Source organism: Barbus barbus, assembly GCF_936440315.1.
Source record: "Barbus barbus genome assembly, chromosome: 15".
Classification (NCBI taxonomy): Eukaryota; Metazoa; Chordata; class Actinopteri; order Cypriniformes; family Cyprinidae; genus Barbus; species Barbus barbus.
Genome location: NC_136743.1, coordinates 18,368,586 through 18,383,007, shown reverse-complemented (window position 1 = coordinate 18,383,007; position 14,422 = coordinate 18,368,586). Strand labels below are relative to the sequence as shown.

Here is a 14,422-nt window from a genome sequence, read left to right as displayed (position 1 = left end):
GAGATCCTAAACTCCAGAAACAGAATTTGACTACAGGCAACCTCTTTTGTGCAAAAACAGAAATTCAATCTAATGCACGTTTTCTATTAGATATAATAGGCCTACTCATGCCGTTGAAATAAATGTACAGAACAGCAAATAGTTGCTCTCAGCCATATGCTAGTGACAAGAGAACCCAATATTAAATGCCGTTTATTTACCACTAGATGGCGATTTCGTTCGCACAACTTTGTAATGATTTAAGATTCTTTATCACTGAATTAGAGGTAGCCTACATGACTTTATTATATATATATATATGTTTACATACACTTAGCTCTTACATGTGTCTACAGTTTAAGTGTTGTTTAGGTTAAGAACGTGCTTTTTATTTTACTGTTTTATTACATTCTTTTTGTGCTGAACTTTCATAATGATATTTCACTTCGCTTTTCTTTACAAGAACTCAAAACCTCACATCACGCTGTTCCCATAGTGAAGTCAAAGCAACCTAAGAGGATGAATGTGTTCATTTGTCACATTTATACAGTGAATGATGTGGGGGAAGATAACAATGAAACTGCTAATGGAGTTATTGGTCATCACTCTTTCTGGTGCTTTATAACTCACTATTACAACACAATAATTATGACTAAAGACAGGAAAAAACTGTTTTATAAAAAAAGGAATAGCTTTTTTTTAACGGATGACTGTCATTACATTCTCTAGCATTTGAAAACGGCAAAGTATTTTTTATTCTATTTTATTTTTTGCTGTTGGATTACACATTGTCTACTCTTTCTTTGTCTACAACTCTACAAAGACTTCTGGGAATTGATCTCAGTGAATGAAGTGAGAGAGGTGTACTGTACTTCCAAACCAATGTGTAGCACTATGGCAAACTTAGATAGCTATACTTAGAAACAGGTTAAACCCAGGAGAATCCTCAGAACCACAATGCCAATTACTGGAGCAGAAGTGTGTGTCTCTCTCTTTGTGTGTAAGGACAGATTCAACTTGTAATTTTCCACAGTTAATGCAAGTGACCACTGACACAAGAAAGGGATATGTTTAAATTTCAAGACTATACTCAAGGCAATTTTTGTTAGCATGCACTGGCATAACATACTGTAAATGCCTATTTAAACAAGAGAAAATGCCATGTTAGTTTTAAAAACATAAGAACGTTTAAAGCTGCTTTCCATAGCCTTTTCTTACATGTAGAGCTGCAGATTGAGTAGGACACACCTGGTGCACTGAATTGTCATGGCAACACAAGCAAAAGCGCAAACAAAGAGTCTTGAAGAGTTCAGCCTGTCTATTCAGATGGATATACAAACATAACCATAGCTGTTGCTGTTGAAATGCCCAAACACAAAGGCGCTGCCATTAGATTTGCATCTCAGATTTGCATTTCACATTAAAAACTGCATCTCGATCCCACCTGTATTTATCAGTCATTTGATTAGAGGACTTTAACTCTCCATTGCCTCAAGTCATAAACAAATAAAAGCTATGAAAATGTGCAACTCAGTATTGCATGCTGAATTAGTGTTGTGAAGTCCAGAAGCATTCTACTGCACCTCTCATAGACTCCCATCATGACAGCAGAGATCAGCGGAGTGGATGCGACTGAATTCAGTGAAGGGTCAGAAATTAGGCCAGAGCTTTTTGTGCCGACAGCTTTGTAAAGTTTGTCAGAATCTCCTTGTATGTAGGCCACTTCTTGACAGAAAGTGGGCCACAAGTGCTAGTGGCAGCAACCTGAGAGCGAGGGGGGAAATGTAGGTTAACTATTACACAACAGCTGATTGCCTCAGTCAAGGGGGGATAGATTGAGACTCACTTGTGTGCTGAAAAAACAATCAGCATATGTTGACATAGTTTAGAAAAAATGAATTTGTGACAGATGGTTATGAATGAGTATATAACAGGAAAATCATTGCAGTGATGATAACTTTAATGATAAGGGTTTTTAAGAAGACTAAATAAAAAATGTTTGTAAATCTCATTTATGATGTACAACGCTGGCTAGTTGATGCTCAATAATATGCAGTTTATTTAATGTTTTTTTTTTTTTTTTTTTACAGTCAATGCACAGTCAACTGATAAAATAAATAAATAGCGTGTTATTGATGCTAAATATTTGTGTATTATCACAGGATAAATTGCACAATAAATCACACAAAAAAATCATATTAATGTACAGTCAACTGAAAACAAAAACCCAAGACAAAATAAATCATTTATTATTGAGCACAATTTTTTTTGCGGTAATAGCCAGTTGACTACATTATCCTGCTTATTACACTGCTACTAACCCAAAAAATAAATAAATATGTGGACATGAAATATTAATTTTAGTTTAAATTATTTAAAATCTTATCAGTACATTATCTTGAAGCTTCCACTAAGAAAAAAAAAATTGTTCAATGTACAAAGGAATTGGCCTGGCATCAAGATAAACACTGCACAAAATATTACAGTTAAATTAATATTAATAAGTTGTGGTTATTTGTACAACAATTGCTAACTGAGGCACAGCAGCTGTGCTTGTATGAAACACGAGAGTGAGTTAGTGGAGTGATATGAGAAACATGAAAGTAGCTCCAATTTTGTGACTGTTATAGAGTGTTAGCATGGACGATGGTGAATATTAAGGCTGGAATACACTACACGACTTTTAAAAACTGAACAGATCTTAAATTACCCGGCATCATATACATTTACCAACTTTGTAATAGTTACAAACGAAAAACTGTCCATTATATAATAAACAACTGAAGATCTCCCACTACCAGACTTTAAAGTCGTTCTGATCACATCAAACTCATGCAGAAACGTGTGCCTTGTTATAGGATATGCGTGACAAAAGAAAATAATATGCTCTAAAATCATCTGAAAATATCAAACATGTTTGACTTCCTCTGACTGGATGGAATCATAGTCTGAAGCAAAACAGATCAGAGTCTGTGACCATCATACACTACAAGATTTTCTATGAAATCTGTTAACTCAAATCTGCAAACTGGCACTGACTTACGGCAAAAATCGTGTAGTGTAGCTTTAGGAAATATCAGACTACTGGATGATGCGATTGACCAATCAGAATCAAATTTTCCAGAGAGCTATTTCACAAATATTTGAATATAAATATTAAATACCATTTGCTCTGGATGAATATCTCATTGGATGAAGAAATCATCAAATTCTGTTTTTGTCCAGTGTATTATTCTCAGATGTACAGTTTGTGAGCTAATAACCTATTGCCTCCTCTCCATTCTACCACTTTTACTCTGCATACTACAAAATTTATGGTCCATGCTTTGAATTGATTTGCTTATGTTGTGCAGTGTCTGTGGTATGCACTAAATGTTGCGCAGAAACACAACTTTGCCTACATTGCATTTTCCACTTGTGGAAACTCTCTCAATAGATTTGATGGTAATTTTCAGAATAGTTAATAATAACCACAATATCTTTCATACAAAACATTGAACCCTTCAGCAGATGGATGTGTTATGTTTGAGAGCTCATTCCCCAGCGTATTGTTGACATGTTTTAACCTGCTTTTTAAGCGTCTGTGGTTCTTTTGTATGTCTGTCTTACCACCAGCTTAGAAGGAGGGGCTGACGGGTGGTATGTGCCCTGTGTTTTCATTACCAAACAGATGGGAAATCATTGAGGTGATACAGTCAGTGTTATGTGTGTGTGAGAAGGAGAGAGAAAGAAAGAGTGAGAGGAAGGCACAAAGATGTTACCATCTGTTTCTGAAACCATGATGCCCAAGTAGTCTCCTGTGATGGATGTTTCATAGTGTCATTGCCAAGGAGAGGCTCTTTGGTATCCAGGGAGTGTTCCTCTAGTGATTGGCTGAGTGGCTGGAGCAGCAGTCTGATGTTTTTCTCCTGTGCCTTTTGTCTGACCTCCATCACTGGCTGTCTTTTCTTTGTCATCATAAGCTGGAAAAGATCCATTAATGCTTTAGTAGAAATCATCAGGCTAAATAAAATGTCAGAAAGACCGGGGCTAGTTGTCACAAAATATTTATTTCAGTAACTGTAAGCTTTTCTAAAGACTGCAAATATGTGTGTGTGTGTTTTTTTTAAAGTATTTTTATACATGGGAATTTCTCATAAATGTCAAATATGTTGTCATATTTTAAATGTGATAAATTAATGTACAATTAATTACAAAATTTGTAAATTACAATATTTGTTAGTCAGTGGTTTGATGTGTTATATTGTGCATTTTTACTGTTTCATGATGTCTTCTGTACTGTTTAAATTCTGTTGAAAAATGAGATGTTATTGACCTTTTTCATTGTGACAACATGCCCTACTACTGGGCAATGTTTATTCAACAAACTGTATATTTTCCAAAGCAATAACAGTGGAAATGTTCGATACTTGTAGTCAGGACATTAACATTTAAGTCTACACTGCCCATTTTTGTAAATAAAACTAAAATTATTTAACTTTTAAAAGAATGTACTTTTTCAGACTTCAAAATTTCATGTAATTTGTGAAATTTGTTAGCAATTTATGAGTGAAACCTGTTTATAAATACTACACCAATTTTCAGTGCAGATAGAAACTGATTTCAATAATAATCCTATCACTAACCCCGGTCTCCTCTATTTTATATGTCTGAGGAGATAGTATAGATTTCGAGGAACCATTAAACAGTAGTAATGACATATGTGACCCTGGACCACAAATCCAGTCTTAAGTCACTGGGGTATATTTGTAGCAATAGCCAAAAATGCATTGTATGGGTCAAAATTATCTATTTTTCTCTTATGCCAAAAATCATTAGAATTAATTAAAGATCATGCTCCATGAAGATATTTTGTAAATTTATCTATATTAAAACTTATTTTTTGTTTAGTAATATGCATTGCTAAGAACTTCATTTGGACAACTTTTTGCACCCTCAGATTCCAGATTTTCAAATAGTTGTATCTCGGCCAAATATTGTCCGATCCTAACAAACCATACATCAATGGAAAGCTTATTTATTCAGCTTTCAGGTAATGTACAAATCTCAATTTTGAAAAATTGACCTTTATGACTGATTTTGTGGTCCAGGGTCACATATGAACATGCTTTTCACAAATGGTTGGTTCCCAAAATAAGCCCAATTGCTCACAGAAAGACATTTTATCAGAACATGACACAGAACACTGACTTCCTCAATTTTAAAGGGTTTACTGAGAGAAAACAAAACCAGACTTTGACTGAATGATCTTATGGTCTAAAAACACTTTCTAAAAGATACTGCTGAATAAGGACCCCCTTGTGAGTCTTCTTATGGGTGTATCACGCAAACCAAATGAAGGACATCCAGTACATCCTCGTGTGGTGGGCAGCTGAATGATTTGGCGTCAGGCTCATTGACAAGTTTGTTTTGCCAGTTCCGTCGTGACTGACTGTTCTTTACCCAGCGTGTCTGTGTGCTGCTGTTTTTGTCCTCACATTACTGTTTACGTCAGGCAGTGTGGGGGGAGTTTTCCATTGACGAACACACACAACTCAACAACTGCTGATCTCACTGTACTGTACGTGCATCGAGAGCTAAGAAAGAGGACGCTGGTGCTATCTTGATAACTTTTCAAGCATCGTATGGTCGTCTCTTCCACCCATGATACACGGATACACGACCTCTGGGTGAGTGTTTGTTTTTGTTCTAGGTGCATGTAGATTTCTCGCAACACATTATTTTACGTAAAACGCTCCCAAAAGGCGAACAGTAGTACAGGCAATAAGCTAAGCGGTTAAATCACTATTGTTACCGTTGAATCTAGAGTTTGTTGCAATGTGGTCCTTTATGCCCCTGAATAAATCAAGCATGACCGCGAGAAAGTCCGCTACGGAAGTTCAGCAGCTGCAGAATTAAAGTGCTGGTGCGTGAAAAAAGTAGCTTTTGCTATTTAAACAGGCGCTCTGCTTAGACTTTTAAGTTTTTATTAACTTGGTACACGAATCATCCTTAAAATAAAACGGAGCTGTTTTGTAATTTTATTAGAATGTAAATAAAATATGTTTTAATGAAAAACATAGTGCACAGTTACTTAAGTAGATGCACCTGCAATGTCATGTAATCAGATCCTCATGAATGATTTAAGAGAAAGATGCTTACCTAAGGCCAAGGCAAGTTATAGTGGGTTTGACAACTTTTTTTTGTTTTTTTGCTTAATAATCATCTGTATATTCCCTCAATAATAAACCGTATTAACTTCATCTTGTATTGAATGACACTGTAGCCAACAGCACCAAAAAAAAAAGAACAGTCAGAAACTGTCCACTTTACTTGTATTCACACTATTTTACAAATACATGATGCTTTAAGTCTTCGCTTTGCTGCATAGAAAAGGTGAGAAAAAGTCTAGTTGGTTTTGTCTGCTGTAGACCAAAGTGGTAAACTATTTTTCCACCTGACATCTGTCTGCTTTCCCCTTTCGCAGTCTGCAAACTCCACGTCCTCCTTCTGTTTACATTCTAACATTCGCATGTTCATTTGCATAGTTGTAGTCTGGCCAATTGTCATTGCCAAGTGTTTGGCTTTCAGTGAAAAGTTGTGTTTTTTGTTAAATTGTTATTGTATGTTAGGCCTATGTTCTTGTAATCAGCTGCCCTCCTGTCTTACACATTCACTACACTACATAAACACTCCCACATCACATAAAGGATACAATGAATAATTGAATGAATTTGAAATCTGTTGTCTGCACACTTTTAAGAGATCACTATCACTTTGTCACAGCTAGAGGAAGCCATAAATCACATGTCACCGCACCAGTTGATTCTGCATTTCTGTCCAAGCTTGATTTACATGCTACAAACACTTTTACTATTATGCGCAACACAAAGTGTAATTTATTTCATGCAGCAATGACCTTTTACACAGTTGACTTTGTGGCATCTGGGATTACAGTGCAGGTGTTTACACAACACTGTCCAAAGAAAGCCAGACCTGTGTGAAAAGAGGTGAGAGAGAGAGAGAGTTAAGGTTGTCCAGGATACAGGCAGTGTGCCATATGAGCCATTTGTGTAGGTTGGGCTTGATTGGATGCACTTGGAACAAGAACCAGGTGATCTGTGATGCAGATTGCTCCGTCCTGCGGTGTGAGGTAGTGTTGTTCTGTCATCTGAGGTACACAGAGTTCTCTGTATGTATGTGCTAGCATGTGATTTCTTTCCAGCGCACACCCACTCAAGCAGAAAAACTTCAGTAGAATGTGCGATTTGTGTTACAGTTTCCTCTTTTATTTCTTTTTGCACTCAGCGTATACTTGTAATTGCTTTCATAAGCTTTGAAATGGAGCTTGGCATTTGCTATAGTACTTTTGGGGCATTCTGCAATAAAACAAGTATCGAGTTACAAAGTTGGTCATGCAGTTTAGCCCGTTTGGGATGTTAAGTTGAGCTGAATGTCTTAACATTTTGTTCTTGAAGAACTCCAAACATCTGAGGAATTTTAATGACTCCGGAGGGAGATAGAAGGAACCATTGACTCCCTCCAGACTAATAATTGCTTGTATAATGCACACTTTTGTGTTTGCATGCGCTTTGCATAATAGGATTAATAGCAATGATCATTTCCCTGAGAAAGCTGCATGGGCTAGTGATGTTTTAGTAGTTCAAGTCAAGTTTTGTCTTACTGGGAAACCTGCTAAACAGGCTTTTGCCGAGAGTGAAGATGTGAATCTTTGGTACCAGCCTGAACAAGAGAGAGGCGTCCAGTTGCTGCTGGTTAGGATTTGTATGCTAATGGTTAATGAACCTCCACAAATACTATTTTCAGACATGGTGCACGGCCAAAACGTGATCTCATTTTATGACCCAGTAATTCATTAAAAAATGCATTCAAAAATACAATTAAAATGCTATTCATATATAAAGCATGAGGCATGAGCATCTTGTATGTGGAGCATGTTTTTAACTTCTGAATTTAATTTAGTTTTGATGGGGACAAAAAATGTCAGGGTTATAAAACTGTCCCGATATCTTAATGAAAAAAGACTTTATTACATTTACAAGTGTTAAATTTTTTATGTTTAAGTAGTTTGGTATAATCCTTTATTATTGGAAACAAAACATACAAACAATACAGGTTCACTACTTACTAAAAATATGAAAACCAAATGTCATGTAGAGAAATCATGTCATTTAGAGAAATCATAAATTATATATATTTATTAATTATATTAATTAAGCATTTTTTGTAAAGAAAATTACCCTAAAAATATATTAATAAATATATATTTTAATAACTATTATGTATTTCAGAAAAGTTTTGAATACTTTTATTAAAAATAATAAATGCCTCTTTTTAATATATATATATATAGAGAGAGAGAGAGAGAGAGAAAATAATAAAGATTTGTAAACTGAATTTGTTCAAAGATTTGTATACTCAAAAGGTTTTTAAAGTGTAACATATGTTACACCTTGTTGTTATAAAATATATTGCTATTTTTTATAATCATTAAATATAATTTTTTAAAGAAACGAACATGAATACACAGAATTCATTTTGAAGAACTTGGCACATAAACTAGATTTAAAAAACAATTCTTTATCATAATCACAAACATTTTCCATCGACATATTTGCTGTAAAATCTACTTTTCAATTGACTGATGTTTATCTAATCTTATGCTTTAATTTTTCCTATATAATTTGACAGATCACCATGGCTACATCACAGCGTGGGGGTTTAAAGAGGAAATATGGTTTCCCAGACGAGGTTGCCATTTACTCCTCCTCATCCCCCTCATCACGCTCTGAATGGGACTCTGATGAAGACAGTCCCCAAAGTGATATCATGGACTTTGTGCCTGTTGGCTCTTTCTCTTCAAGCCATCACATGCCAAGTAAGTCATGCATAGTAACTGTGCATTTTTCAAATCATGCAAAGCAACACTTGTCACCTCCTGTGTTTTTAAACACACATAAGGAGGGGTCTTGTTATCTAACCTCAGCGTTATTGTGCAGAGCACTAGATAAGAAGAGAAACAGACAGTTGTAACATTGTTTATCAGGAGATGTTGTGCACAGTCACCCTGAGTCATTTTAAACCCACAAACCTCAATGTAAGCACAACAGTTATTAAGCTATAATCTGTTACACTGTCCTGACCAGGACAGAGCATATCTATTGTGTAAGGGTTTACCTTAGCAGGTAGTACTGTGAGATTATATTGTCTGTTTATGTGCCTGGACATGCATGTTTTTAATTTTTGATTCACATGATTCACAGCATGTGAAGTGCTGCAAATAAAGCTGATTTACTAGGGCTACTACTGTGCAAACACATCTGACGTCTGACCTCAGACCATTATGCTCATTTATATAGAGAGAAACTAGTATTGCAAAAAAACAAACATACAAATTAATTTAGTGATGGCACTAAATGTTTCTAAACTTTGCATTCTTGAAGAAATTTTTTTTCTTTTTTTTTTTCTTTTAGTACTGCATACGAAAAATGGCAAGACCACTGCTATAATTAATGTCTCATTAGGCCTCTCTAGTGTTGAGTTCAGGTTACTTCTTAACAGATCTGATTCAGCTGCCCTCTAGTGGAAACTAACAGTGACAATCACCATAAAATAAGCACTTATATTTATGCATTTAGCATATGTTTTTATCCAGAGCAACTTACAAAGAGGGTGAAGGTTTCGGAGAGTGACTTTCCTGTGTTCTGCAAGACTTAAGCAGTGACTTGCATTCAAATTATGTAGTTATGTAGTTTGGAGTTCAAGTCCTGGCTTGCAGACCTTTCCCGATGTCGTCCCCCCCTCTCTCTCTCTCCCACTTCGCTTCCTGTCAACTTTGATCTGTCCTATCAAATTTAAAAATGCCAAAAAATAAATCTTTAAAAATCCATATGCACAGCTGTCATGTTCTAAGAGTGGAAAAATAACTGACCAGTGCATTTGCAGAGAGGGTTTTTTTTTTCTCTCTGATAACGACTGCCAAGGAACCATAGTGGATTTGAAAAGGGAACTCCAGATAAAGGTTAAAGGGTTAGTTCACAAAAAAAAAAAAATCTGCCATTAATTACTCACCCTCATGCCATTCTAAACCTGTAAGACCTTTGTTCATCTTCAGAACACAAATTAAGATATTTTTGTGAAATCCGAGAGCTCTCTGACCTTCCATAAAGAGCAATGCAACTGAAATATTCCCAGGCCCAGAAACATTGTAAGAACATTGTTAAAATAGTCCATGTGACATCAGTAGTTCAATTGTAATTTTACAAAGCTTATCGAGAGTATCATGACGAATCCTCTGCTCATAAACAAGGCATAGCACATTCGTCATGGTATTCTCAATAATGGTGAAGGATGGGACCCGGAGGAGAAGAATTGTTGAAAAAAGTTTTTTTTTTTTTTTTTTTTTTGCACACAAAAAGTATTCTCGGAGCTTTGTAAAATTACAGTTGAACCACAGATGTCACATGGACTAATAAAAAAGTAAAGTAAAAAAGTAAAGTCGTGACGTATTGTCAAGTATGGTGACCCATACTCGAAATTGGTGCTCTGCGTTTAACCCATCCAAGTGCACACACACAGCAGTGAGTAGTGAACAAATCCACACACACACACACACACACCGTGAACACACACCCGGAGCAGTGGGCAGCCATGCTGCAGCGCCCGGGGAGCAATTGGGGGTTCTTGCTCAAGGGCACCTCAGTCGTGGTATTGAGGGTGGAGAGAGCGCTGGACATTCCCTCCCCCCACCTACAATTCCTGCCGGCCGGGGGCTCGAACTCGCAACCTTTCGATTACGAGTCCGACTCTCTAACCATTAGGCCACGACTTCCCCATTTAACGATGTCCTTGCTTTGAAGGTCTTAAGGGTTTAGAATGACATGAGGGTGAGTAATTAATGACAGAGTTTTCATATTTGGGTGAACTAACCCTTTAAATACAGGTAAACCAGCCAGGGCCTCTAGACACATAGAAGATAAAAACTTCCTGCTCAAAGCTGCCACATCCAATAAATTATATGATGAATGAACTTAATCCAATTAAAGTTTTGTATAATTATATAGTGTAATATAGGAATATAACGTAGTTGAAATGTACTTTAGTATAAAATTGGATTTTACCTACTTGTATGTTATTTAGTTTATTATATTTAGTGACTGAATAGGTCCCATAGGGAACATGGGCAAGTTGAGTGCCAATCAAAGAGATGGTCTCAATTAACGAAGCTTATTGACGGTTTAAAGCATTTTATCATTAGCTTCAGAGTGTAAAGACTTTGTAACTGATGTAAATCAGTATTTACAAAGTCGTATAGAAGTAAATTTATCCCTGTCACGCACATGTCCCACATTGTCATGCAAAATCACATCTGCTGTCCTGCAGTAACCAGAGGGTCATTCTATGCAGTGGCAGTCCTGAAAGCCAGTGTCAAAACTTTACATTTTGATTCAAGAAGCCACTGGAGTGAGATGATAATTAATCCATTTGATCGTTTGCTCTTAGTTTCATCCATCCTGAAGAAGACTAAAGATACTCAATCCAAAGGCAGTGTTCGGTTTGGCCAGGTTACAGTGTTCCTTTTCCAGCGCTGTCAAGGTTTCAGCAGTGTGCCCAGTCATGGTGGCTGCACACTGGGCATGGTTAGACGGCACGCTGCCCGGCAGCAGTTCACCCTGACAGAGCACGCGGAGGAGCAGCAGCGCTTGCGAATGGAGAGGCTACGTGAGCACCACCAAGAGGAGAAGCTGGAGGGATTGAGACAGAAGGTGAGTTGGTTATTTTCCAATATTCAAAAACAGTTTTCTTTATGGCTTGTCTTCTTACAGTATCTTCTTTTTTTATAGCTGATCATCAGTGGGACTCTCACAGTGACAGAAGCAGCCAGGTTGACAGTGAACGACGTCCCAGATGAGGATACCGATCTCAGTAGTGCAAAGCTGAAAGATATGGGATCCCTCCGTCCCTGCTCTTCCAAACGGAGACGTGCATTATTGAGAGCAGCAGGAGTGGTGCGCATCGACCAGGAGGAGAAGAGGCAGCTGCAGGAGCTGCGGCGGTGGAGGGAAGACTGTGGATGCCACTGCCAGGGCTTCTGTGAGCCGGAGACCTGTGCCTGCAGCCTGGCTGGCATCAAATGTCAAGTAATTAGCAATAAATGAACTTCTGTTTTTTCAATGTATATATATTCCTATTCATGATGGTGCAGTTGTCATATTGATCTTTGACATATTATTGCTCAAAAGATTCTGCACTGCCTAGCAGACTTTCATTGAAATTTTAAGCTCACAAAGGTTACATTTTAAATAAAAAATAAAGTTGTCATATTGTGAAATATTATTAGTTTAAAATAACTGTTTTAATTTTAATATGTCACATGATTCTTCAGAAATCATAGTAATAATTGTAGTAATTTTTTTCAAGATTCTTTGATGAATCCTTTAATGAAAAAACAGCATTTATTTGAAATATAAACCTTTTATAAAATCATACATAATGGTAGTGTATTTGAGAAATATTCCAGTCGATGACAAAAATCTTGGCATCGCTCGTGAGATTACTGGGGTCATATTCTCAAGAGAAAAACTTAAATTGAAGTCTCAATTACTTCTACTGTCATTGAGATATTGAATGGATCTCATGATTTTTCTTTCCTGTGGGCAGCAACAGTTGTATTATAAGAACTGAAGTAGCTCTGCAGCTGTACTGATTGTTTTTTTTTAATAAACATTATCTGTCAACAGATGGATCGCTCCAACTTTCCCTGTGGATGTTCAAAGGAATGCTGTGGGAATCCTGCAGGCCGAATCGAATTCAACTCCAGTCGTGTACGGAGCCACTACATCCACACACACATGAAGCTGGAGCTGGAAAAGAGGCTGCACGATGACAACAGACTAATCTCCACTGAGCAACAATCAGCAGTGAGGAACAGAGCCATTACATTTCCTGTAGAAAACGACTCTCCCTCATTCCTCCTGAGCTCAGAGCTCTGCAGGCGGGGAGAAAACAGCTGGAGCAGTGACATGGCTGACACCTCCTGCTCTTCTTCTCTGAGTCTGGACTCTGAGACGGATGGAAGGCCTTCCTCAGAGCGACCCACACTGGACATGGACGGCAGAGGACTCACTCACATACTTAGCTTTTCTGATTCTGATGGAGAAGGATGTCCATACATTAAAGATTATAATCTGTCCACAGAAGCTTCTGGTGGCACATCCACAAAGGAAAGCAACACCAGTAAATCTAAATTGGAGTATCTTGATGAAAATGCTAATCAGGCCAGCATGGAATGTGTCGACGACCCATTTGATATCCCTAATACTCCTTCTGCATCTCCGGATCACACTATGAACTGTTACATGGACCTCAGTCTGTCCTCAGACTCTGACCTGGTCTTTTTTGACACTTTCCATGAGTACAGTCCAAGCCGCAATCATTTTAAAGTGTATAGTAATCTGGACTATATGTCACAGCTCCAGTTCCCCCGCTGTCCTAGTCCCGCTCTAATTGAGGACTCAGGAGTCTGTCTTCTGGAGTCTCTTGTAGGAATTTCTTAATGGTGATCAGAGCAGCTCAGTATTGTTTACTGATGTTTTAAAGACAAATGAGCGTTGTTCATTTGCAATTGTACAATATGAATAAATCTCATTTACTATGAGAAAAATGGTGAATAATTTTCGAATTTAAGGATATTCCTTAGAATTATATGTAAGGATATTAATATAGTCTGTAACTATTCATGATCACAGTGTAAATACAGTTAAAAACCACTCCGTGTGAAGGATCAAGATGAGTAATAGGCCTATGTCAATTTCATCTTTGTAGCCAAGTCTTGGACAGGTAAGATTTTATATTCATACTTCATAAACTAAAGGCTTCATTGCCTTTTAATAAGGTATCAAACTAATTCTATTGCAGTAAATAAAGTTTTACTGTTAAACGTTTACTTACAAAAACCCATTCATATTTATTTCTCATTTTTGTTTTGCTTTAAATGATCATGTATGTGAATCAAAGTTTTATTTTTGTGTAGCACAGGAAATGTATTTGTTACAGTGTTTCAAACGAGTAAGCTGTTATAAATGTCAATATGCCATTTTCATATTTCATATTCGTCTTTTCAAGGGCCTGCATGCCTTCACATTTAAAAGGAAATGTTTTTTTTTAATTATTATTATTATTTAAGGAATTACTTGTAATATATAAAAATTCAGGCTACATTTGCTTCAGTGGTATGCCTGCTTTGTATTTACTTCAGTGAATTTTTTTGGACATTTCAAAATGTGTCCAGCTTTTTTCTTCTTCTGTGGAATAACTCATCTCAATAAAATTGATTTCACAAAACCAGTGATAAATACTCATTTACATGGAAGAAAGGGAGACTTGAATAATTCCAGTATTGCTAAACTATTTGTTTCTATGTAGATATGGTATATTCTTGCAA

The 14,422-nt window shown here is 36.7% G+C and overlaps 1 protein-coding gene and 1 long non-coding RNA gene across 2 annotated transcripts; one reads left to right on the top strand and one right to left on the bottom strand.

Annotated features, from left to right (window-relative positions):
- Positions 1–396: 396 nt before the first annotated feature.
- LOC306881291 lies at positions 397–6,457 on the bottom strand. Its single transcript, XR_013785138.1, has 3 exons — positions 6,121–6,457; positions 3,741–3,941; positions 397–1,743 (listed from the first exon to the last, which is right to left on the bottom strand). It is a non-coding gene; the product is annotated as an uncharacterized lncRNA (long non-coding RNA).
- On the top strand, positions 5,244–14,319 carry LOC306881290 (cysteine/serine-rich nuclear protein 1-like). The gene is made up of 5 exons (XM_079435306.1): positions 5,244–5,648; positions 8,671–8,857; positions 11,482–11,744; positions 11,823–12,119; positions 12,720–14,319. Exons 1-5 carry the CDS (start codon positions 5,604–5,606, stop codon positions 13,533–13,535), a joined length of 1,608 nt encoding a protein of 535 aa, XP_079291432.1. The 5' UTR covers positions 5,244–5,603; the 3' UTR covers positions 13,536–14,319.
- Positions 14,320–14,422: the final 103 nt, after the last annotated feature.